Source organism: Stegostoma tigrinum, chromosome 29, assembly GCF_030684315.1.
Source record: "Stegostoma tigrinum isolate sSteTig4 chromosome 29, sSteTig4.hap1, whole genome shotgun sequence".
NCBI lineage: Eukaryota > Metazoa > Chordata > Chondrichthyes > Orectolobiformes > Stegostomatidae > Stegostoma > Stegostoma tigrinum.
In genome coordinates, this window is record NC_081382.1 from 34110663 (window position 1) to 34137963 (window position 27301).

The 27301-nt window shown below is 41.5% G+C and overlaps 1 protein-coding gene across 3 annotated transcripts in view; it reads left to right on the top strand.

The window, feature by feature from the left end:
- The window catches only part of LOC125465406 (transforming growth factor beta receptor type 3-like), a 141639-nt gene that overhangs the window by 60807 nt on the left and 53531 nt on the right, over window positions 1-27301 (top strand). For all 3 annotated transcript variants that reach the window (XM_059638415.1, XM_059638413.1, XM_059638414.1), the window contains 4 exons: window positions 6520-6667; window positions 14531-14696; window positions 22879-23020; window positions 23748-23919. In XM_059638415.1, coding sequence (XP_059494398.1) covers window positions 6520-6667; window positions 14531-14696; window positions 22879-23020; window positions 23748-23919 — 628 coding nt within the window. The remainder of the gene's footprint in view (window positions 1-6519; window positions 6668-14530; window positions 14697-22878; window positions 23021-23747; window positions 23920-27301) is intronic.

The window sequence follows — 27301 nt, forward strand, 5'->3', positions numbered from 1 at the left end:
ATATTCCTTCTGGATTCATTCTGAAGCTACAGCTTTGAACTCCCATTCTATAATGTAGAATTGAAATCCATATTCTCTGAATCTTGAAGTGACAAAATTGAAGCACTCTTATCAGGCAGATTTGGTTGGCAGTCCTTATGGGTATGGTGTAGATTGTGGGAGATCAAAGCACCTTCCTATTTATGAAATTTTGTTTCTGGTAATGAGGAGTGTTTTGGTTAGGCTCTATAGACTAAGTTTCACTCCAAGGTCCTGATATTTTCTTGGGGAAGAAATGAGGATTTGGAATTCACTCATTTGGATGGCTGTACTCAAAAGGTGACTTTTGACAATAATATGGCTGCTTGCAGGAACTGATTTCAGTTAAAGCCAGAAAGTGGGAAGCAGTTGAATTATGCTATGCCCAATATGGGTAGGCAGTAGTTTGGTGGCATTAACGCTGGACATTTAATCCAGAGACCTAGGTAATGTTTTGGGGAACCAGATTAGAATACCACCACTGCAGGTGATGGAATTTGAATCAATAAAAATAAATCCGGAATTAGGAGTCTAGTGATGAATCTAATCCATTATTGATTAGTGAATCAGATGGGTTTTTCCAAGAATGCCCCTTTTAGAAAAGGAAATCTGTCATCCTTATCTCGTCTGGCCTATACATGACTCCAGAACCGCAGCAATATTGTTGACTTTTAAGTGACCTTGGGCAACTGGGGATGGGAAATGAATGCTAGTCTAGCCAGTAATACTGTTATCCTGTCAATGAATAAGAAAAAAACGATTCATAGCCTTATGGTGAATGAATCATCTCCTGACTCTTCAGACCTTCCAACATGTACGAAACACAACACATGAATTTGATAGAATACGTTCCACTTATCTGGATGACTGCCGGCCCAAAACATGACACACAATCCTGGGCAAAACCTCTCGTCTGAAATGTTCACTCTTCCAATGCAAGTCGCCTGTAAGAACAGGGCACAACATTCACAAGGTTCACTGTAGCAAACTACCAAGGATCCTTCAATTGTACCTACCAAACAAGCAATCCATTTGGAAGAACATGGCAGCACGTGCATAGGGTCACTGCCAAAGTTACTGTCCACGTTACACAATACCAAGATTTGGAAAAATTTCACTTTCTTTTTTTTCCCCAATTTGTCACATGCATAGATCCCCCTACCTGATTGCACTTTTGGCATTCCTACATGACATGAATTGCAGTGGTTCAAGATGATGATCATCAAATTATCAGGGGTGATCAGGGATAAACCAAATACTTGGTTTCCCAAAATTGGTTTACAAGACAACTGTGTATGAAAGTAATAAAATGTGAGGCTGGATGAACACAGCAGGCCAAGCAGCATCTCAGGAGCACAAAAGCTGACGTTTCGGGCCTAGACCCTTCATCAGAGAGGGGGATGGGGAGAGGGAACTGGAATAAATAGGGAGAGAGGGGGAGGCGGACCGAAGATGGAGAGTAAAGAAGATAGGTGGAGAGAGTATAGGTGGGGAGGTAGGGAAGGGATAGGTCAGTCCAGGGAAGGCGGACAGGTCAAGGAGGTGGGATGAGGTTAGTAGGTAGCTGGGGTTGCGGCTTGGGGTGGGAGGAAGGGATGAGTGAGAGGAAGAACCGGTTAGGGAGGCAGAGACAGGTTGGACTGGTTTTGGGATGCAGTGGGTGGAGGTGAAGAGCTGGGCTGGTTGTGTGGTGCAGTGGGGGGAGGGGACGAACTGGGCTGGTTTAGGGATGCGGTGGGGGAAGGGGAGATTTTGAAACTGGTGAAGTCCACATTGATACCATTAGGCTGCAGGGTTCCTAGGCGGAATATGAGTTGCTGTTCCTGCAACCTTCGGGTGGCATCATTGTGGCACTGCAGGAGGCCCATGATGGACATGTCATCTAGAGAATGGGAGGGGGAGTGGAAATGTTTTGCGACTGGGAGGTGCAGTTGTTTGTTGCGAACTGAGCGGAGGTGTTCTGCAAAGCGGTCCCCAAGCCTCCGCTTGGTTTCCCCAATATAGAGGGAGCCGCACCGGGTACAGTGGATGCAGTATACCACATTGGCAGATGTGCAGGTGAACCTCTGCTTAATGTGGAATGTCATCTTGGGGCCTGGGATGGGGGTGAGGGAGGAGGTGTGGGGACAGCTGTAGCATTTCCTGCGGTTGCAGGGGAAGGTGCCAGGTGTGGTGGGGTTGGAGGGCAGTGTGGAGCGAACAAGGGAGTCAGGGAGAGGGTGGTCTCTCCGGAAAGCTGACAGGGGAGGGGATGGAAAAATGTCTTGGGTGGTGGGGTCGGATTGTAAATGGCGGAAGTGTCAGAGGATAATGCGTTGTATCCGGAGGTTGGTAGGGTGGTGTGTGAGAACGAGGGGGATCCTCTTGGGGCGGTTGTGGCGGGGGCGGGGTGTGAGGGATGTGTTGCGGGAAATATGGGAGACGCGGTCAAGGGCGTTCTCGATCACTGTGGGGGGAAAGTCGCGGTCCTTGAAGAACTTGGACATCTGGGATGTGCGGGAGTGGAATGTCTTATCGTGGGAGCAGATGCGGCGGAGGCGGAGGAATTGGGAATAGGGGATGGAATTTTTGCAGGAGGGTGGGTGGGAGGAGGTGTATTGGAATTTTTGCAGGAGGGTGGGTGGGAGGAGGTGTATTGGAATTTTTGCAGGAGGGTGGGTGGGAGGAGGTGTATTGGAATTTTTGCAGGAGGGTGGGTGGGAGGAGGTGTATTGGAATTTTTGCAGGAGGGTGGGTGGGAGGAGGTGTATTGGAATTTTTGCAGGAGGGTGGGTGGGTGTATACACCTCCTCCCACCCACCCTCCTGCAAAAATTCCAATACACCTCCTCCCACCCACCCTCCTGCAAAAATTCCATCCCCTATTCCCAATTCCTCCGCCTCCGCCGCATCTGCTCCCACGATAAGACATTCCACTCCTGCACATCCCAGATGTCCAAGTTCTTTAAGGACCGCAACTTTCCCCCCACAGTGATCGAGAACGCCCTTGACCGCGTCTCCCGTATTTCCCGCAACACATCCTTCACACCCCGCCCCCGCCACAACCGCCCCAAGAGGATCCCCCTCGTTCTCACACACCACCCTACCAACCTCCGGATACAACGCATTATCCTCCGACACTTCCGCCATTTACAATCCGACCCCACCACCCAAGACATTTTTCCATCCCCTCCCCTGTCAGCTTTCCGGAGAGACCACCCTCTCCGTGACTCCCTTGTTCGCTCCACACTGCCCTCCAACCCCACCACACCCGGCACCTTCCCCTGCAACCGCAGGAAATGCTACAGCTGTCCCCACACCTCCTCCCTCACCCCCATCCCAGGCCCCAAGATGACATTCCACATTAAGCAGAGGTTCACCTGCACATCTGCCAATGTGGTATACTGCATCCACTGTACCCGGTGTGGCTTCCTCTACATTGGGGAAACCAAGCGGAGGCTTGGGGACCGCTTTGCAGAACACCTCCGCTCAGTTTGCAACAAACAACTGCACCTCCCAGTCGCAAACCATTTCCACTCCCCCTCCCATTCTCTAGATGACATGTCCATCATGGGCCTCCTGCAGTGCCACAATGATGCCACCCGAAGGTTGCAGGAACAGCGACTCATATTCCGCCTGGGAACCCTGCAGCCATATGGTATCAATGTGGACTTCACCAGTTTCAAAATCTCCCCTTCCCCTACTGCATCCCTAAACCATCCCAGTTCGTCCCCTCCCCCCACAGCACCACACAACCAGCCCAGCTCTCCCCTCTCCCCCCCCCCCCCCCCCCCCCCACCCACTGCATCCCAAAACCAGTCCAACCTGTCTCTGCCTCCCTAACCGGTTCTTCCTCTCACCCATCCCTTCCTCCCACCTCATGCCGCACCTCCATTTCCTACCTACCACCTCATCCCACCTCCTTGACCTGTCCATCTTCCCTGGACTGACCTATCCCCTCCCTACCTCCCCACCTATACTCTCCTCTCTACCTATCTTGTTTTCTCTCCATCTTCGGTCCGCCTCCCCCTCTCTCCCTATTTATTCCAGTTCCCTCTCCCCCATCCCCCTCTCTGATGAAGGGTCTAGGCCCGAAACGTCAGCTTTTGTGCTCCTGAGATGCTGCTGGGGCTGCTGTGTTCATCCAGCCTCACATTTTATATCTTGGAATTCTCCAGCATCTGCAGTTCCTATTATCTCTGTGTATGAAAGTATACATGGCACATTCATTCCTCCATGCTATTATTGAAACCTTGAAAATTGAGAAAAGTGAGACTGTTTTTAGACCCACTGGTGCTTATGATCTATCTGAATTGGTATACAGTTAAGGAGTTAAGATGAACCAGGTTCTTGAGTTGGACATTTTCTTTGAAACACTGATTAGCGAGTTGTATATATTTTGTTTGGTTGAATTGCTGTTTATTTGCGAATCTGAAATGTATGTCTACAAAATATTGACAATATAGTCAGCAAAACCTAGAAACGATGCTTAAAAACTTTTACCTTAATAACCCTCACTGTAATGCAATTGTCATGATTTGGGTCACCAAAGGGTCTTTAAAAGTTTAGACTTAGCTGCTGACGTACAAAAGTTTAAAAAGGTCCTGCTTCCTGATGATTCAAAGGAAGTTTAGGAAGAAGCTTGGCTCCAAAATACTGAGCTGAGACTTGATCGGATTGTAATGAAAATAAACTTCTAATTGTATCCAAGAATAAATAGTCTGTTAGTCACTGAATGCAGTCGTGTTAATATGTCTGCACATGGATATGCAGCGCTACGAATGCCATCTCAAGACTTGTTTTATGAGACTAAGTTTTGACTTTTTGATACCATTTTAAGAATAAATAAGATTTCAATGTAGTGTCATTACGTAACAGCCACAGGGTAGTTAATTTTATTAAATTTATTAGATAATGACTAGTGCTTTATTTTTCTTCTGTGTGCTTGTACACATGTAGCTTTACAGCTTTTTTTTTGAAACACACACACACACCCGTCACTTGTTTAGCACTCCCAATGTGTTCCTAAAAATTGATGTGCTAAACCGTAACATGCGAATTGAAAGTCACTTTCCCATAGGGTATGATGTAATATGCATTATGTTCCTGACAGCGACTAGTTAGGTCAATCAGCTAGATGCTTAGCATGTGGTTCAGAATTATATGTGGGCTCAATTCCGATTCTGGCTGAGATAAGCCTTGTTATCTTGCTTCTTGCTCTCTTGATAGTTAAAGGCAAAAACTGCTCAACATAAAACGTTGACAATGAGCTAAAGACTTGCCTTTGGGTAGAGAGCACAAAAATGAATTAATGTTCCTGACATTCAGTTACTTTTGTGGTTTAAAACCTGCATGAAGTTAACAGTCTCAAAATGCCTTTCAACATTTTACTTCTATGAACTTACTACTCTTACTAACTTAGCTGTTGTTTGCCATTCCCCTCCCCTCCCCCAAACCCCCACTTTGTCCTGCTCCCTGTCTCCCACACTAAGTTGCTCCTTCCTGCTTTCTGCGCTTTTTCCTTTCAGTTGCTGCTTCCTTGTCACTCCATTCTCTACTTCCTATCCATTTTCATTACCATCAATTCCATTCCCCCTCCTGATCCTTCTTTGCCCTGCATATTGCTTGTCCCCTCCCTCCTGTTCACATCCATTCTCTCCTGATCTCCTCACTTCTTTCTTCTTGCTGCTACTCTCCCATGCCCTCACTTATTACCTCTGTCAAGATTCGCCTACTAGCTATGCGTCAGTGGGAGTGCAGGAGGCCAGGAGAGAAAAAATTAAGGTCAAATTTTATTAAATTATGATGCTAAATCATATTAATGACTAATACAAATATAAATCAAGTACCGGAAACACAGAACAGAATATTCTGAAAATGCACACCTACTTCTTTAGAGATAAATCAATATTATTCCAGCTAATCCTTGAACCATATTTCTTGTGTCTCTTCCGGACTGTCCCTCCCCACTCCTGACTTTGTGTCTCTTTCTTGTGTTTACGCCCTCACTTTTTTTTCCTCTCTTTCTGTCTCTGGTTCTCTTATACTTTCTCTGCCTTTCAGTTTGAGAGATTAATTGACAGAATTTGGAAAATGCAGAGGCTTATAATTGATATACATATGGATATTTGGAATGTTTTACATAAAAGAAGTTGCAAAGTTAAATGTGCGCATACACCAGTGACATTTATTTGCTAGACACTGTCTTTTAATAATGCTGTTGTAAAAATAACTGGAAATAATTTGTTTAGTTAGACATAGGCAAGAAGTTTACTTTAAAATGATTTTATTAGAATTAAGAATCAATAAAAATGACCTCCAAGGTTATTATGGCTGTGTATTCTATCAAGGCATGCTAAGGTAACTAATCTAAATGTTACTCCATGTATTTGTGAAATAAGCTCTTCCATTATTCATAATTGCATCAGTTTGAAAAGTTTAATGCAAAGCTCAGATCAGTAAACGGTTGTCATGAGACTGTGTTTTAAAATTACGTGCATTGTTAAAGCTGTTTGTTTTGCAGCATTCCACAAAATCCTATGTGATACCCCAGGAAACAAGGAAACTTTCAAGTCTGGAAGAATTGAAGCTAGTTGAGGAAAACTGCAGTTCAGTTATTAGCTCAGTTAAGTTTGAAGAAGCTGGTGGAATAACAATAGAACTGAAAAAAGGTAAGTGTGTAGAGAAATCTTAATAATAGAGTTTCTTGTTGATGTTTGTGGGGAACATGCACAAAGCAATGTAAAATGTTGCAATTTTTTAACATTAAGATTGTAGCAACTCATTAAAGTTCATAAATGTGGGTAAAATCCAAACGCTGAAGTGAAATATTTGCTTCATAATCAAGTGTATCTGTAATGTAAAAATATACATGAAAACTTAAAAATGTTGAACAGGTCAAAGCAAAAAGAAAAGGAAGTTTTAACGTTTTGGTTTTAACATGCTTCCTAACCTGGCTCTTGCATTTGAAAAATTACTATGTGTGCTCATGTAAAAGTTGAATTTGTGAAATGGGTTTTTTTTATAACAACATTCATGGTTAACTTTTACGTGAATAATATTTGAAGAGTTGTTGTTTTGCACATTTGATTTGGACAACAGAAAAGCCCAAAAACAAACCATTGCAATGGAAGAAACTAAAAAGTCACTGCACTAAGATTGCACGGTAATCATCATTTATAATCTCATCACCTCAATTTGAGCAAATAAAACATTACTGAAACACGTTTTATGTACTTCAGGTACTCATTTCCTTTTCTTTAATTTTACGGGACGTTGCTGTTGCTGGCTCAGCCAGCGTTAATTGCCCATCCCCAATTTTTCAGAGGGCAACTAGGATATGTTACATTGTGTGTCTGAAGTTGCATGTCAGTCAAACCAGGTTAGGATGGCAGTAAACAAGATACTTCTTTTCACAACAATCAGCCTGGCTGCTCCACACTGCCCTCCAACCCCACCACACCCGGCACCTTCCCCTGCAACCGCAGGAAATGCTACACTTGCCCCTACACCTCCTCCCTCACCCCTATCCCAGCCCCAAGATGACATTCCACATTAAGCAGAGGTTCACCTGCATATCTGCCAATGTGGTATACTGCATCCACTGTACCCGGTGTGGCTCCCTCTACATTGGGGAAACCAAGCGGAGGCTTGGGGACCGCTTTGCAGAGCACCTCCGCTCAGTTCGCAACAAACAACTGCACCTCCCAGTCGCAAACCATTTCCACTCCCCCTCCAATTCTTTAGATGACATGTCCATCATGGGCCGCCTGCAGTGCCACAATGATACCACCAGAAGGTTGCAGGAACAGCAACTCGTATTCCGCCTGGGAACCCTGCAGCCTAATGGTATCGATGTGGACTTCACCAGTTTCAAAATCTCCCCTTCCCCAACCGCATCCCTAAACCAGCCCAGTTCGTCCCCTCCCCCCACTGCACCACACAACCAGCCCAGCTCTTCCCCTCCACCCACTGCATCCCAAAACCAGTCCAACCTGTCTCTGCCTCCCTAACCTGTTCTTCCTCTCACCCATCCCTTCCTCCCACCCCAAGCCGCACCCCCATCTACCTACTAACCTCATCCCACCTCCTTGACCTGTCCGTCTTCCCTGGACTGACCTATCCCTCCCTACCTTCCCACCTATACTCTCCTCTCTACCTATCTTCTTTTCTCCATCTTCGGTCCGCCTCCCCCTCTCTCCCTATTTATTCCAGAACCCTCTCCTCAACCCCCTCTCTGATGAAGGGTCTAGGCCCGAAACATCAGCTTTTGTGCTCCTGAGATGCTGCTTGGCCTGCTGTGTTCGTCCAGCCTCACATTTTATAATCAGCATTGTTTACCTGGTCACCGTTAGGCTAGCTTTTAATTCTAGATTTTTATTGACTTCAAAACTTCAACTTTTATTCACTTATGGGACGTGAGTGTTATTGGCTGACCAGCATTTTATTGCTCGTCACGTGTTGTCCTTGAAGAAGATGGTGAGCTGCTGTTTTAAACTGCTGCAGCCGATGTGCTGAAGGTAGACCCACAATGTCATTCGGCAGAAAAATTCACAATATTGACCCAGCAACAGTGAAGGCATGACAGTATATTTCCAAGCCAGGATGGTCAGTTGCTTGGAGGACACTTGCAGGTGATGGTCTTCTCATATATCAGCTGCCCTTGTTCTTTTAGGTGGAAGTGGCCATGTGTTTGGAATGTGTTACGTAAGAATCTTTGGCAAAAGTGGGATTTATACTCATCTTGGAACTTTAAACTCAGATTATTAGTCCAGTGACCATATCACTGCCCCACTATCTGTCCAGTTGCACTTGAGAAGGTGGTTGTGAGCCACGATCTTAAACCATTCCAGTTCATCTTGTGTCCCATAGTGCTGTTAAGAAGTGTTACAGGATTTTTTTTTTAATCCAGTGACGGCGAAGAATACCTATCCAGTTTGGACTTAGGATTCTATGTCTGGTTTGTATTAAAACTTGCAAGTGCTGGTCATAGAGCTGTGCAGCATAGAAACAGACCTTTCAGTCCAACTTGTCCATGCTAACCAGATATCCTAAATTAAATAAATGGTCCCATTTGTCAGCATTTGACCCTTACGCCTCTAAACCCTTCCTATTCATATAACCATCCAGATGCCTGTTAGATGTTGTAATTGTACCTCTGGCAGTTCGTTCCATACATGCACCACCCTCTGCTTGAAAAAGTCCCTTTTAAATCTTTCCCCTCTCACCTTACGCCTATGCCCTCTAGTTTTGGACTCGGCTACCCTGATGAAAAGACCCTCAAGAATTTATAAGGTCCCCCCTCAGCCTCTAGTGTTCCAGGGAAAATAACCCCAGCCTATTTACCTTCTCGCTATAGCTCGAAACCTCCAACCCTGACAATATCCTTGTAAATCTTTTCAGCACCCTTTCAAGTTTCACAACAACTTTGCGTGACAGGGAGACCAGCACTGCATGTACTATTCCAAAAGTGGCCAGGCGTTCTTGTAGAACTTGACAAATTGTTCGGAGACTCTGGAAACAGATCAATGATTTATTCTCCTGTAAGCAGGGAGAGTTAGTCTTATCTCCATGAAGCACAATACAAAATATGTTGGGTTACAGATGCCTCCTAACTTTATATAAAATATCACAATACTATCATTCCCACGTTTCTTTGGCCAGGTGTAAAGATGTTTTCATCTTCATTCACACTGTTTAAATTTTCTATTATATTGAAACCTGTGGCTAGTATCTGGGTGATTCCAAAATCTGAGATAATAAAATGTGAGGCTGGATGAACACAGCAGGCCCAGCAACATCTCAGGAGCACAAAAGCTGACGTTTCGGGCCTAGACCCTTCATCAGATAATGAAGGGTCTAGGCCCGAAACGTCAGCTTTTGTGCTCCTGAGATGCTGCTGGGCCTGCTGTGTTCATCCAGCCTCACGTTTTATTATCTTGGATTCTCCAGCATCTGCAGTTCCCATTATCACTGATTCCAAAATCTGGCAATCATTCAATCCAATCCACTATTTTGTGTTGTAGGTAAATGCTGCATTAATATTACAGAAATTACTGTTATTTTGCCACTTTTTTTGTAAAGGCTAGCCCTCTCAGAACAGCACACCAGTTAGAACTAATCTATATGAGAGATACCTTAGGACAATGCAGCAGTTTAAATGCTAGTACTGATCCAGAGAATCCCCATGTTGAATGTAATTAATCTTTTAAAGTATGTGATAGTAAATTCTTCCATGGAAGAATAAACTATTTTCTGAAATTCTAATAAAGTCTAACCATGTGTCATGAAAGAGAGCATTACCATTTTTGGTTTTCATTCAAAAACTGTAATAGAAGCTCCAATTTTCTTCACTGTCCAACTGATGAGCAAGCGTAAGTGCTTCCTCAAGACCATTAAGATATAGGAGCAGAATTTGACTATTCGGCCCATTTGAGTCTCCTCCGTGATTCAATCATGGCTGATCAGTTTCTCAACCCATTCTCTTGCTTTCTGTTTGTAACTTCCCATTAATATCCAAGAACCCATCTCCGCCTTAAGTACATTCAGAGACTTGGCTTCTGCAGTTTTGTGTGACACCTGAGTTCCACAGATTTACCACCCTGTAACCGAAGAAATGCCTTTTCCTCTCAGTTCTAAAGGATCATCTCTTCACACTGAGGCTGGAGTCTCAGGCCCTAGTCTTTCCTACTAGTGAAAATATCATACCCACATTCAGTCTACCCAGGCCCCCCCCCATATTCTGTAAGTTTCAATGAGATTGCCCCTTCATCCTTGCATCTCCATAGAGTATAGTCCCGGAGTCCTCAACCGCCTCTCGATTCCAATTCGGATTTTACTTGTGGGAGGTAACAACACCAAGATCATACGTTGTTTCCATTTTGGCTGGGATATAACACGTGTCCATTTTCCCTTTATTCTTCCACTGGTCATATGGTTCATATCTGTAGAAAATCGAGGAGTGATTTTATCCTATAATTTATACTTGCTTTCTGCCAACCTTCACAATTGCCACTACAATTTAAGTTTTGTCTGAAAATTTGTTTCATTTTCAATGGTAACCCCTACAAAATCAGTGAAGAATCTCCTCGTGGAGCTTGTTGAGTATGAGTTCCATTAGTAATAGGTTCCAGCTGGGCAGGCCGTCGCCTGTCACCTCAGCACTTAAGCGCACCAAGGGATTATTCCCCACCAGGTAATGGGAATCCCCGTTGGTGGGTTCCCTATGTAGGAATCTTCCCAGTTTGCTTCAGGAACTTGGTATGGAGGATTTTGCATGCAGCTGTCCCATGTTGTCACAGATGGTGGTCGTTCTTGGACTCCCAGCTCAACTGTTTATTTTGTGATGCTGTGGAGTCTGTGGACAATGTTTAGATTGATTGTGGATATTTACACTTTTTTTCATAAACTTGAAAAATCTTGTGTGTTTTTTTGTTGTACTTGATCTCTGTACATCTGAGCCTTGGGCATTTGACATGGAGTGTGGACAGATTGGATGGTCACCTCGTGAGTCTGCTCCTGGGCCTAGCCACGCTGGGTATAAACAGGTCCAGGCAGCAGGCTGTGGAAGGGTCATCACTGCCCTTCTGCGGTTATGTTTGTGTCTGATGTCTTTGGAGAAGGAGCATGCAGTGTCCATCAGTACTCTAAATGCCTTTTGTCGGAGGTGGACACTGTTGGGGGATACACTGCTTTATTTCTCCTCCTACTCGGTTTTGATTTAGTTCCCCCTAACTCTGACTTGCATTGCCCATAATGGGCTTTGCTTGCAAAAACTCACATGGTGTTTAGGTGTTTTTACTAGTGGTGGTTATTTAGTTTTTAAAAAATGCAGAAAAAATGTGGCACTGATTTTGGTGGGCAGGTCACTCAGTTGTGTGAGTCTGTTTCTGTTTCCGGGTAGAAAAACAATAAAGCAGTTAACTCAGATGCCTAGAGTATGGTGTTAATAACATTAAGGTCAGGGGTTCAATCCCCATTCTGGCCAAACCTGCTGGCTTCCACCTAAGACTTTATTGTGGTCTTGTGGTTTAGTTGTAATTTCCCTAACTCTAAACCAGGAGGCCTGGGTCCCACCTGCTCCAGAGGTAATGTCCTATTATCTTTGAACGGGTTGACAAGAGAGAGAAAATAAGTAAAGTCAAAATGGTGCCCTTATTGGGCTTTGCATATAAATGTTTAATTGGTTGCCTGGGTATTTATTGATGGTGGTAGTCAGCAGTTTAGAATAAAAATGGTGATTTTATTGGTGGGAAGGTTGCTCAGTTGTGTATGATAACACTTGTGTGTAGAAAAACAAAGCCCAGAGGGCTATTATGGTGCAGAGGTAGTATCCCTACTTTTGAGCCAGGAGGCCCAGGCTCAATTCCCACCTGTTCCAGAGATGTGTAATAACAAACTTGAGCAGGTTGGTTAGTAACTAGGTTTTTTTTAAAAAGTGGATCTAATATGAAAAGGAAAGAACGTAAAGCAGACCCTATGGGTATATCTGCCGACTGTCTTCTACTCTTCTGCAGTTAGGTTCATGCTTGGGTGTCATTTGAGAGGGAATATGTGATGTCCATCAATGCTCTTGCTGTCCTTAGAGAAAGGTGGGCAATGTGTGGCATACAGTGCTTTATTTCCCACTCCAGCTCCATTTTGATTTAGTCCCTTCCCTCTTTCCTTACCTCCCCTCACTTCTGATGGTTTGCATTGCCTTTAATGGACTTAGCGTGTAAATATTTAATTAGCTGCACAGGTGATTACTGTTGGTGTTTAGTTGCTTTTTTTTGGAAAAAGCAACTAGTCGTGATGATTTTGGTACTGGGGCATGCGCTCAGTTGTGTATGATGACACTTCTAGGTATAAGGAAATGGAAGTAAAATAAAGCAGACCCAATACGAAAAGAGAAACAAAGAATGACCAGTGGGTCTGCTCTGCTGACTGTCTGTCTGCCACTCCTACCATGGTTATCTTCATGCCTGGATGTCATTTGAGAGGGAGCATGTGGTGTCCATCAATGCAGTCCAGTGTCTTTTGGAGAGCAGTGGGCATTGCAGGGTATATAGTGCTTTATTTCTCTACCTAACTTCACTTTTTTGATTTAATCCCTTCCTTCTCTCCCTATCTCCCTCCACCACCCCCACCCCCAACCCCTTCACTTTTGTGGTTTCCATTGCCCATTGATAGGGTTTGCTTGTTAATGTTTAATTGTCTAAAAGGGTGATTACTAGTGATATTTATAAACAAAAATAAAAATAGAAATTGCAGGCAAAGCTTGGGTAAAGTGACTTGAAACATTAGCTGATTTCTCTCCACAGGTGCTGCCAGACCTGTTGAACTTTTCCAGTAATTTCTGTTATTGTCTCTGTAGAAAAAGGCAGACCCAACTTTATTGGTGGTTAGTAGTTAAAACAAAAAAAAGTAATGATAATGGAGTAAAATTTGGTTACATGTGGAAAACTCATGAGGATATAAAGGAAAAGGAAATCAGATCCAGGAATGAATCTCAAACTGTCTGTCTTTGGCTGGAATTGCCTATGTATGCCATGAGTAGTGGTTCTATTTTAGTGTTCAACAATGAATAATGTTCCTTTCTGGTCCGGTCACCCGAGTTATTACAGTTTAAAACTTTCAATTTTAAGCAGGTAGTCTTTGGTACCATTACATCCATCATTTTTTAAAAAAGGAAGTACTTACTTTAGCAAGTTTACTGAGTAGTTAACGTAAATCTAGGCAGTTTAATTAAAATGCTGTTTATGAATGTTCGAGCATATTAATCAACCAACAATTCCAGATTCACAACCAATATTTTTATCTATTAATCCCACCTTGCTGGCTGTTTTGGGTATCAATAAAATTGAATTGTTAACCACTATTTTTGCAACTAATCTGTAGCTAAATCACTTTGAATATAGCATGGTGATTTATTTTGCTTTCGTTTTAGCATTTACTTTCTGCAGCTAGCTAGTAGTCTAGATTAGATTCCCTACAATGTGGAAATAGGCCCTTTGGCCCAACATGTCCACACCGCCCCTTGATATATCCCACCCAGACCTGGTGCTGGGAGACTGCAGTGCTAACCACTGAGCCACCGTGCTGCACCATTAGAAAGAACTATTCTTCTCTGATCAAATATTTAACCTTGCTATTTGACTTAGAGATGTTTAACAATTCTATTTAGCTTGAAATTCTTTATTTGAAGCATTACATACCTTTTAATGAGGAAAAAGAAGTTGTTTTACAATCTAATTTTCTCCTTTTAACTTTTAGTTTTTAACAGATTTTCTCACCATTAATACAGACAGTATTGAAAGGGATAACACGGTGTGAAGCTGCATGAACACAGGCCAAGCAGCATCAGAAGAGCAGGAAAGTTTGATGTTTCGAGTTGTCAAGCTTTCCTGCTCCTCTGATGCTGCTTGGCCTGCTGTGTTCATCCAGCTTCACACCATGTTATCTCAGATTCTCCAGCATCGGCAGTTCCTACTACCTCTCCAAGTGTATTGAAAGGGATCTTGCTTGAACTAAACTTACTTTTTTTTTGTAAACAGGTGAAACGTTCCCAAATAAATGTGAACAAATGCCTTGCATCAGTGCTGACAATTATCTGGATCGCAAACCTCGCCAGGAAGACTTGGTGGGTTGTGTGACATCTGACCAACATGTTGTTCCTCAAATCCACATCATAAACCTAATACCAATACCCAATTATTTCAGGTACAGAATTTGTTGTGTATATTAACTACTCAAGAAAAGATTGAGTTTTTACTGTGTTTATTTTGCTTATTCTTTCACTAGATTTGGGCTTACTGGTTGGCCAGCATTTTTGTTGTTCTACCCTAACTGAACTTTGGAGGTGCTGTTGAGCCACTTCTTGAAATGTGGTGTACCTGCACCCACGGTGATGTTGGGGAATTTCAAGACGTTGATCTAGCGGCAGTGATAATGGCAATTATAGTTTCCAAGCTAGGATGCTGTGTGGGCTGGAGGTATTCTTATGTGTCTACTGCCCTTCGCTTTTAAATGATAGAGGTTGTGAGTTTGGAAGGTACTGGCAAAGGAGATTTGGTGAATTGTTACATTGCACCTTGTATTTGGTGCATACATCTACTAATCTACCAGTATTGGAGGAAATAAATGTTTATGGTGCTATTTGGAGTGTTACTAAAGTGTACTTTTTTTTTGTCCTGGATCGTGTAGAGCTGCACTTATCCAGACAACTGGATAGCATTCCATCGCATTCCTAATTTGTCTTGTTAGGTGGTAGGCAGTGTTTAGGAGTCAGGAATGAGGAGTTAGATGTGATGGAATTCGTTGGCCTTTAACCTGCTTTGGCAGCCACTGTGTTTACATGGCTTGCCCAGTTCAGTTTCTGGTTGATGGTAACCCCAAAGATGTTGACACTGGGAAATTCATCAATGGTAATCCTATTAAGTTTAAAGAAATATGGTTAGATTTCCTCTTGTTGAAGCTAGTTATTGCCCAGCACTTGTGTGGTTTGAATGTTACTTACCACTTAAACAACCCAAGCCTGAATGTTGTCCAAGACTATGGACCTAGACTGCTTCAGTATCTTGAGTCATGAGTGGTGCTAAGCATTGTGTAATCATCAGCGAGCATGACCGCTTCTGATCTTATGGAAGGAATGTCATTGATATATCAGCTGAAGTTGTTCAGGAGACAGACCCCTCAAGAGCTCCTCTATTGATGTCCTGGAACTGAGATGATTGATCTCTAACACTACAGCCATCCTCAAACAATGGATTGATTTCCCCTTGGTTCCCTTTCACCTCACGTTTGCTAGGGCTCCTTGACTACCACATTCTGTCAGTTGCTGCCATGATGTTAACACTGATCACTGTCACTTATCTTTGTGTTCAGCTCTTTGTCCATGTTTGAACGAAAGCTGTAATTAGGTCAGAAGATGCATGGCCCTGATGAAACCTAAGTTAATATCAGTAAGTGTCACTTGATAACACTGTCAGCAACCTCTTTCCTCATTTCGGTCAAGTGAAATTGGCCAAGTTGTATTTGTCCTGCTTTTTCAAAGAGCCACTGTTGCTTTGTACGGAAGTAATAAGGCTGACACAGTGATGTGTTTTGTTTGAAAAGTAAACTGGGTCATATATTCCATGACAGGGTGTAATCAATGAAAGTTCAACTTACATTTGATTTTAAAAAGTGAGTCCCTCATATGTTTTCATCTTTAATAATAAAAAATGTGAAATACTTAACTTTACAACATTTTGTCAGTTATTAAAAATATTGACTTCTGGAAAATGCAATAACCATAGCAAGAGTGAATAAAGTATTGAATATCAAATTAATCTGTAATTATTTCTTAAGCATCTACATAGCAATTTGATATAAATGTCACTGTTCATTAATGCTGCTGAGTGTATGTGATTTTTTAAAAAATTTGTCACAAATGCCACAAAAACCAAAATCTCTAAATTATCCACAGAGCACTGCTGTTGTCTAGGTGTTCAGTAACACTGTTGACATCTGCCTCCAGTGCAGCATAATTTTGAGGTTATTGACCTGCTCTGCAAACCAAAACAATTAGTTTCTATCTACCTTTCAAATCAAACTTTAAAATATCTCAGTTGGATAACCTCTTCATCTCCTGTACTCAGGTTGTACAGATAAGATCTGTATTTCAATATGCCCCTATTGTTCAGCACATTCATCACCCCGTATCATTTTGGTGAGTTTCTGCTGCATGCACTCCAAGGCTGATATATCCATTTGAGAACTGATGTCCAGAATTAAATGCCGAACTTGGATGCTGTTTAAATGGAATCTTCAACAATAGCAGCTTAATGTATTACTCTTTTGTATCTCAAGAGAGCTAGAATACTGGCTAAGATTCTGTTACATTTTTCATGTGCCTACTGTCTATCTACCATAGTCATTGGTTTCTGAACATGGACTGCAGTAAGCCCCTCTGCTGTTTTGCATTTTCTACCTTCTCAATCAGAAAATACCTTGATCTGTTTTTCTTGGGAGCCAGAGTGGATACTGAACATCTTTAAATTAAGAGATAACAAGATGTAGAGCTGGACGAACACATCAGGCCAAGCAGCATCTTAGCAGCAGGAAAGCTGACGTTTCAGGCTAGACCCTTTAGAGAGATTGGTTTTCCTTTTGGATGTTGTCCAAATTGTCTACTAGGTATTGTCTATTCCCAACATCCTTTTTTAATTTTTCCTCATTTCCATTGTTAGTTTCCTTTTTATCCTTGCAGTTTGGTTCCAATGCCCTTTTCAATTTATTCTAATGAATGTTTTCCTAACCAGTTTTGCTGTGTTAGGGTTTCATGTTTATTGCCAGACAAAGAAAATAATCTGAAAGATCTTGATTTCATTTTGCAGGGTGTTTGTTTATTGTGTGCATTCCCTTATTCTTTGATCGGAACATATTTTGTTAGTTGAGAAGGAAGCATATCCATATCATCTGGTATCAATATTATCATTAGTTTCTGTTGATAATGATCATGAATAAACTTTCAATTTGTTCCTTTAAAAATTCATTGTCTGCCATTTTAACCAGTTTAAAATGCCTGCCCACTGAAATCATTTTTTCATTCTATTACCTTTAAATGTGTTTTATTTATATTGTTTCATAATTACTTGTATTCAAAATTGCATAAAAAGTGTAACTACATGGTATAGCATGTTTGCTAGGCTGTGTTGCTTTCCTTCAGTACAGTTAATCTAATTGGCTAGACCAATGCAAAAGATCAAGGAACCTCGAACACAGATTATAACCAGTGCAGATAAACTTAGTACAAAGTGCATTAAATACCTTGAATAAATCACCCCTCCCCTTAATTTACTTAATCACCATGGCAGTTTTCCACTAATTTAATCTGTTTGCAGGTGTTTGATTAGGCTCTTCAAATTACACTTTTTGAGAAGTCTTGGAGCCTAAGACCACGAAGGAACCCAATTCCAGCTTGATACAGGGGTTTGTTCATAAACATGGCCATTTTTTTTAACGTGAATCTGTACAAATCCTTGTTATTGCTCTGCCTGCTTTTCTCTGGGAAAAGAAAATAAGATTATAATATTTCACTTTATAATGTGAAGAGAATTTTACACAGCAGTGTACTGCAAACTGTTCTATATTGCTTGTATTTCCTGCAGCAATTGAAATGAATCAGACATGTGATATTTAAGAGCTGCAGTCATTTTGACTGGCACAGACAAAGCTATCTTCGCCATGCTTTGTGGTTGCAAATTTGCAGATTTCACACAGACCTTTTTGTGAAGTGAAGAAACCTCGAGATTAGGTACGCACTAAAACTAAAAGTACGCAGCTGCCACCAAGGCACGCTGGGGAGAGACCACTCTCTAAGGTCTTTCTGGTGAAGTTAAATGGGGTCCATTCAGTTGTTGGACCCCTCCCATTGCCTCAAATATGCATAAATATAATCTTGCACAAGTAAGAAATGCCATTTGGTTTATTGGAGAGTCAATCTCCAATGGTTTGTTTGTTCGTTTGTCTCTTCATTTGCTACTGTACAGCACCAATCTAGTGATTTATTTGTATATGAAAGTACTTTATGAATAAAGTATATTTTAGAAATTAAGAAAAGCCATGTGGGGAAGACTGCTGTCCAAGGTCTTTCTGGCAAAGCACAGTGGGGGTTCTCTTCAGTTATCAGACCCTCTTGGTACCTCCAATGTATCGAAATACAGCCCTGCATAATTAAGCAATGTCCCAGGGTTTTTGAAATTGCAGGGCCAGTTCTTTATGTGCAGGGACTGTTCAGAACTGCATCAGTAACTATGTACATAAAAATTCTTTTTTTATAAATAAAAGGTATATTTTTGCAATAAAAAAGCCTCAAGAGGCAGAAACTGTGCAGATGGGAGCACTGCTCCTTCTCCACTATGGGTAAAATGTAAATATCAGATGTGAGCTATTTATAGTGCTGCTGCACGTGGCGCAGATCTAGTCCATTCTTCAAGAATGTGCCACTGCAGTCACCTGAGCCATCTTCCCCTTGAATGGGACTGTGCCCTCGGATACAATGTGCAAAGCTCTGGATAAGGAGGGGAGGGGCATACCCAATACCACCCTCATCCTGTTAGCCACCTTTGTGTGGCTGTAGCAAGTTGTGTGTAGATCCTCGGTATATAAACACCAAGTGTCACAACATATTGAGGTTTTACCCCTTCCCAGTGTTATGAAGGATGGGTCTGGCCTCTCTGCAAAGCACTCTAAGTATGTGGACTGTTATGTCCAGGAAAAGGAGAGGGTTAATTCTGTCAGGTGGTTCCCTGAGCAGACTGTGTCAAAGTAATTTGGCAGAATCCCTTTTTGCCAGAACTTTGCAACAAGCACCAAGACATAGCTTGGCTAGTGGTGAGAAGGATACAGTGTTAGATCCTTCATGTATGCCTACATTCTTTCCTCCATTCCATGCTACCTTCAAAGTGGGCTACGACTGGGGAGGAGAATGTCATACTTCACCTGTTAAAATGTGTCTCTGATAGGAAAGTTTAGATATAGATGTACTGACTTTTGTCGAGATTTGGCCCAAGCAGCTCCATAATGTCGGATCCTGTGATGTATAGGCTGTTCCCTGGGACGCATTGATAAAAACATCATCTGCGCCTAGAAGGCCATCAACTTAATGAAAGTTGCTGTTTAGTCTGCCTGAAACCTGTTGATTTTCCAATGTAAAGTGTTGACCTCAACCAAGTGTAGGAGACTGGCACAATTCAAAGTCCAGGACTAAGTGCTGAGAAATACATTGAAGGTTGGAGCAGCTGCAACCAAGTTTCAGTGGGGAAAGACTACCATCTAAGATCTTTCTGTCAGAGTGTAATGAGGGTCTGTTAGGGTCTCAGACCACATTGTTGCCTGAAAATGAAATAGTTTCCTGCATGAGTAGATGCCTTTGTAAGTGCAACATGGAGGGTAGCTCTAGGGGATGTCAAAATCTAATGTCAATTTATCTTTCTCTCAGCAAAGACTGTACAAAACCTTCCTTGGACCTTTTGTGTGTACCCAAACATTTTTATGAATAACGTATATTTTTGAATTTAAAAAATCATCATGCACTGGCCCTATATGACATTGAGGGGAGAATTATTCCCTGAAAGTCCTTGATTACAAACCTTGAACTACAAAGCCTGCCATATCTCCTCTGATCTACTGACAGCTTCTCCTCAATCTCCAAGTCACAATTAGTTTCAAACTAAAATTCTACCAGACCAGGAGGCATGCAGATCCTGTTAACAAAATGGTTTCCTTCTGTCGTGGAATCAGTAGTGTTTTGTATTGGTACTTGTAGTTTTTAGCTGCTGTCCCTAACTGAAAAGGGAAACTGCAAAGGGACCCCATTAATAGAAACAAACTCTGCTAGTTTCTAAGGAAACTAGCACTGAAACTGTATTTGGAAACTAAAATTTTGAGCATTACTGAATTTCTAGCATAGGAAGCATGGGATTGTAAAATAAATTCTTAAAAGATTTTCCGCACAAAGGCAGCCATTTGCACTGGATGAAAAATTACCACTCTGCTTAGCCCCACTATCCAGAACTTGGTGTGTAGCCCTTCTGTTGTACAGCATGTAAAAGGGCATGGATAAATTTTAAGCTCACCATATATGATCCCAGTGATGCAGTACAAGAAAGCTGAAGAAAATGAAGGCTATATTCAGAAATTGAGAATAAGTGAGTGCACAGATTGCAACTGTACCTGTTACTTTGAGATACTTGGTGAATATACATACTGTAGATTTTCCAAGAAGAATTGAGAATGTCCTGTCTGCCAGCACCGTTTTGGTGAAGATGATGTCCATAGAATTCTGTGCATTGCTGTAATTTGGGTGTAGGCTGACCCATTGTGGTTTGGCAGGGGATGGGGAGCTGAAATTCTCGAAGAAGAAAAGAATTTTTAAAAACGTTATAGTGGAGCATGACCTATGTGCTGAAGATACTGCTGAACTCATTTTAAAGACTTTTTTTGGTGTTAGCAATTTATACCTTAACACACAAACTGAGGTTGATGTTAACTTGTGTAAATTTGTTAATTGGGTGGTTGGACTTCAACAAAGTGAAAAGTCTTTTTAATCTGCTTCAATCTTGAGGCTGCATCCTTTTTAGCAAATAAGTGGAACTTTGGACTTCTTCCTTTTAAAGATTAGTTACTGGTCTCTACCCAGTGTGCTTCCCATTGAAGTGTACTTGTATGCAGCTTGGATCCTGTTTTCAAGCCTTAAGTGACTTTTTGACCAAGTAAGACTATAAAGGTGTTATTTGCCTAATTTAGCCTCCATCTTCACTACATCCATCCTATCAAAAACCTTTACATTTAAAGACCTTGGTTAGGACTCCCCACAGCCTTCTCTTGCTAAAAATATGCTGCCTTTCACAAATTTGTGCTGTTCCAAAGTACCTCACAGCCAACGGTGTATCTTTGAAGATAAATTTCTCTTGTAGTGTGGGAAACTTGATAGCTCGTTTTGTGAGCAAGGGTTACTGATATGGTCCCCTCTATACTGGGAAGACGAAACACTGATATCTGTGCTGTGCATGCACCAATCAACCCAACCTTTACATTGCCATCCACTTTAACTCCCCTAGTGATATGTCCATCCTTGGCATCCTCGACTGTAACAGTGAGGCCAAATGTAAACTGGAGGGACAATACTTCCCATTTCACCTTGGGAGTTTACAGCCTAGTGACCTGAATATTGACTTCACCAGCTTCAAAATCTGTCCCCCCCCCCAACCCGTTCATCTTCCTACTCCTATCCACTCCACTTTTACCACTGACCAACCACAATAACCCCCTACCTACGTCCACCTATCTTCATCTCACCTACCCCCCAGCTCCACTCCATCCTCTATTTATTTCTGGCTAGTAGCTAGTGAACACATCAGAATAATTTCTGAGATACTCAGTTCTTACACTTCTGTGCTCCAATGAATGCACCTATTATCGGCTTTTGATTCGTCATTTTCGTGTTTTCCTAGTTGTCATCCCAATGAATCAGTGCTGCATCTTCATTGCTTTCTATATTAAGTTTCTCATGACTGCATCCCTTTAATGAATTTTCAAAAAACTAAAATAAAGTACAATAAAATAAAAACAGAATACATCTGATGAAAACTGTAAGGATTTAATTCTGACCAACAAATCACATCTATTCTTAAATAGTACAAAGTTGCACTGATATGATCCTGAAAAGTCTACATTTGCATTTTAGGATTGTCAGTTTGTTGATCAAAATTGTTTTTTCCTACCAATGTTCTGATCACATCGAAATTTCTGTTATGTAAATCAAATGACTGGGTGGTCTTGTGGCCCAACTGTATTTCAACTTGTAAATACTTCTGGCATATTCCTATAGTGGCAATACAATTTCTGGTCAGCAATGGAGTGGAAAACCTATTGGAGCATTTACCATTACAACCAGCTCCAGACTGCAACCTGCAAGTAAAAGTCTATGTTCCAAAGCAACCTGGACTTCTTAGGCTGTTTAGCCATTTGGCCAGAGTCAGTGTAGATCAAATTAAGCAGCATGGGTTTGATTTCCAATCACCATGGATTTGGGTCTGGCCTCTTTGCCCTGCCCAGGGTGCATATCTCAGTAGTGGATCTGCCTTCAAGAAGGAAACTAGAATAGAAATAAATAATTACTTCCATGTTTTTAGATTAATGGACTTTTTTTCCTTTATGCTGTATACATATTTGTGAGCCTTCTGTAGTTTTCAACCTAGATATTCAGGAAGGCCACGTGATCCATCTATTATTATACTAGACAATTTTCAAGTTATTTTAATTGCTTATTTATTATATAGTTATACATAAAATATTGTAACATGTATTTATCATTATACTCTTAACAAATCCCTTTTTTTGGGCTCTCAAAACTTAGGAGCTTGGAAGATAAGAGTGTTAACTTGAATGTTGAATTTACACATGGAAATAATTGCCCAACTGTGTACCTGGTTATACAGAGCAATAAGCCTATAAACCTGAACATCAGTGGTGAAGTTCCTTCTTCATTACAACTTAAGGTAATAAAACAGTATCAGGGTCACATCATCAAAGTTACTGCAGTCATTTAGAACATGTATTCTAAAGACAATTATTCAAAAATTTGGGATGGCATGGTGGCTCAGTGGTTAGCACTGCTGCCTTACAGCACCAGGAACCTGGGTCAAGCTCCACCTTAGGCAACTGTCTAGCTTGCAGTTTGCACATTCTGTGTGTCAGTTTCCTCTTCGCGTTCCAGTATCCTCCTGCAGTCCAAGGATATGCAAGTTAGGAGGATTGGTCATGCCAAATTGCCCATAGTCTCCACAGATGTGTAGGCGAGTAGATTGGGCATGGGAACTGCAGGGTTATGAGGCAGGGGGGGGAGTTCTGGATGGGATGCAGTTTGGAGGTGTGTGTGGACTTGATAGGCTGAGTAGCCTGCTTCCACACTGTAGGGATTCTGTAACTCCATGAATAAGCGTTAAATAGTAGTCTTTCATTTCATATTATTTTTCAAAATGTTTTAGTTATACAACTTTAATGTATTATGCTTAAAATGGGCAAGTTTAATATTCATTAAGCAACTTAAGTTAAAATTGATTTTTATATTTCATCAATGTTGTTAAGAAAGTGTATTATGTACTTTTTTCCATGTATAAACCAATTTGACTTCAGACAAAACAAAATTAGAAGGGTGCCTTCAATGATGACATTTGATTATAAATGATAATCAGATTTGAGTAACAACATTGCATAATTTCTCAGCTATCCCACAGAATTCATGCAACTTGGCCTGGATTGAAAACATCAGTTGTATCTAATCTGCCAAAAGCTTCAGAACAGTTGGTGGAGTGGGCCATTGAAAATGAACGTGGTGCTACATCGTTGACAGAGATTCCATTGTTTGATGAGATCAAACTTAAATGTAATCTTCGTGGTAAGAGGAACTTCTTAAAGCTTTCTTTTGTTACCAAAGAAGTTATGAATTTAATGATAAACAAAAAGGTGAACCAAAAATGTGTGGAATGGGAAAATTACAAAATAAAAGCACAGTAAATTTAGAAAAGGCATTTGAGCCAAGTAGTGAATGCAAAGGGGTTTTTTTGCGCAAGTGCTAAGGAAGTAAGGTTTTAATTATTTGAGAAACTCGAGAGGTTCACATTATTCTTGGAAAGGAGAAGGTGAGGAGAAAGTTTAATAAAAGAATTTGGGATAAGGTAAGATTATAAGAGGATAAATATGGAGGAATGGTTTCTAGGGAAATGATAAGCAGAGGGCACTGTTTTGAGCCATGATTTAATGCAAAAATTTAGATCGGAATGTATCTTGTCTTTTTTCAGTTGTAGACTGAAATGAAAGAAGGGTGTTTAAGAAGGGTTGCAAGGATAATCCGGGTAATTATCGACCAGTGATCCTGACGTCAGTGGTAGGGAAGCAGCTGGAGAAAATACTGAGGGATAGGATCGATTCCCATTTGGAAGAAAATGGGCTTATCAGTGATAGGCAACATGGTTTTGTGCAGGGAAGGTCATGTCTTACCAACTTAATAGAATTCTTTGAGGACTTGACAAAGTTGATTGATGAGGGAAAGGCTGTAGATGTCATATACATGGACTTCAGTAAGGCATTTGATGGCAGGCTGATGGAGAAAGTGAAGTCACATGGGGTCCAGGGTGTGCTAACTAGATGGATAAAAAGCTGGCTAGGCAACAGGAGACAGAGTAGTAGTGGAAGGGGTGTGTCAAATTGGAGACCTGTGACCAGTGGTGTCACTTCCCTTTATTTTAAGGCTATGCCCCCTAGTCCTAGTTACAACTGCTACTGGAAACCTCCCTGCCTCCACCTTATCTATTCCCTTCATAATCTTATGTTTCTATAAGATCTCCCCTATTTTTCTGAATTCCAATGAGTATAAGCCCAGCCTATGCAGTCTGTCCTCATAGTCCAACCCTCTCAACTCTGGAATCAACGGAGTGAATCTCCTCTGCACCCCTCCAGTGCTAGTATATCCCTTCTCAAGGAGACTAAAACTGCACACAGTACTCCAGGTGTGCCCTCACTAGGACCCTATACAGCTGCAGCATAGCGTCTCTGTTTTTAAACTCCATCCCTCGAGCTATGGCAGATAAAATTCCATTTGCCTTTTTAATTACCTGCGGCATCTGCAATCCTACTTTTAGTGATTCATGCACAAGGACACCCAAGTCCCTCTGCACAGCTGTGTGCTGTAATTTTTTTTACCATTTAAAACATAGTCCATTTTGCTGTTATTCCTACCAAAATGGATGCCCTCACACTTATCAACATTTTACTCCATCTGCCAGACCTTGCCCACTCACTTAGACTATCTATATCCCTCTGTAGACTTTGTGTCTTCTGCACACTTTGCTCTACCACTCACCTTAGTGTGATCTGCAAATTTTGACACACTACACTTAGTCCCCAACTCCAAATCATATACGTAAATTGTAAACAATTGCGATCCCAACACTGATCCCTGAGACACACCACTAACCACTGACTGCCAACCAGAAAAACACCCATTTACTCCTACTCTTTGTTTTTTACTAGTCATCCAATCCTCTATCCATGCCAATACATTACCTGTAATACTGTGCAACCTTATCTCATGTAGCAGCCTTTGCTGTGGCACCTTGTCAAATGTCTTCTGGAAATCCAGATACACCACATCCACAGGCTCCCCATTGTCCAGCATGCAAGTAATGTCCTCAAAGAATTTCACCAAATTAGTTAAACATGACCTACCCTTCATGAGCCCATGCTGGGTGTTCCCAATGGGAGCATTTATATCCAGATGTCTTGCTATTTCTTCCTTAATGATAGATTCAAGCATTTTCCCCATTACTGAAGTTAAGTTAACTGGCCTACAGTTACCTGGTTTTTGTCTACTTCCTTTTTTAAAACAGTGGCGTCACATTGGCTGTTTTCCAATCCGTGGGAACCATCCCAGCGTCCAGTGAATTTTGGTACATAATTATTAGTGCATTTGCTATTTCCCCCATCACCTCTTTTAGTACCCTGGGATGCATTTTGTCAGGGCCAGGAGACTTGTCTATCTTTAGCCCCATTAGCTTGCCCAGCACTGCCTCCTTAGTGGTGGTGATAGTTTCTAGGTCCTCACCTGCTATAACCTTCTTGCCATCAGTTTTCGGCATGTTATTTGTGTCTTTGTTGTGAAGACCAACACAAAATAACTGTTTAATGCCTTGGCTATTTTCTCATTCCCAGTTATTAAATTGGCCTCCTCATCCTCTAACGGACCAATGTTTATCTTTGCCGCACTTTTATGAAATACATAGTTATAGAAACTTTTGCTGCCTGTTTTTATATTTTGAGCTAGTTTACTCACCATCTTCTTATGCTCCATCTGTATTTTAAATTCGACCGTACTGTGATCGCTCCTTCCGAGATGATCGCTAACTGTAAGATCACTAATTATTCCTGTCTTATTACACAGGACTAGATCTAGGATAGCTTGCTTTCTCGTAGGTTCCATTACATATTGTTCAAGAAAATTGTCTCTGATGCATTCCATGAACCCCTCCTCAAGGCTGCCATGACTGACCTGGTTTGTCCAATCGGTATGTAGATTAAAACCCCCCATGATAATTGCTGTACCATTTTTATATGCAGTAAACATTACCACTAATGTTTTTTTTATCCTTAATGTTGGATCTGGGAAATCAGATGCAAATAACAAGTATGACATCATTATAAGTGACTTTAATGTACATTTTGAGCTGGATAAATCTAAAACGCTACAATTCTGTGGAGGACAGGATCCTTAATTGTGTGGGAGATTGGTGGTTTTTTTTAGAGCATTATGTTGAGGAATTAACAGAGGAGCAGGCGATTTTACATAATTATGCAATAGGAAAGGGTTCATTAATTTTGTCGAAGACAGTTTAAGCCAGAATGACTGTAGTGTGTTGGAATTTTTCATAAAATTTGCATTAATGCCGTTTAACCCAAAACTAGGATCTTGTATCAAAACAAAGGAAACTGTTAACATGCTAGAGGCAAGTTGGCAGTGGTAAATTGGGAAAATACCTCTAAATGTACAGTGGTAGACTAACAAAGGCTAATATTTAAAGATATTTGGCTGCAAACAAATATACAATCACTCCCTTAAAGCATAAAAACCCAACTGGAGAAATAAGGCAACTGTTGAGATTGATGATTAATTGTATTAACTCAAAGGAGAAGACTTATAAAATTGTCAAACAGTAGTAGCACACTGAGAGGTGAGAGCATTTTAGAATTCAGCAAAGTAAGAACAAGAAGCTGGTAAAGAATAG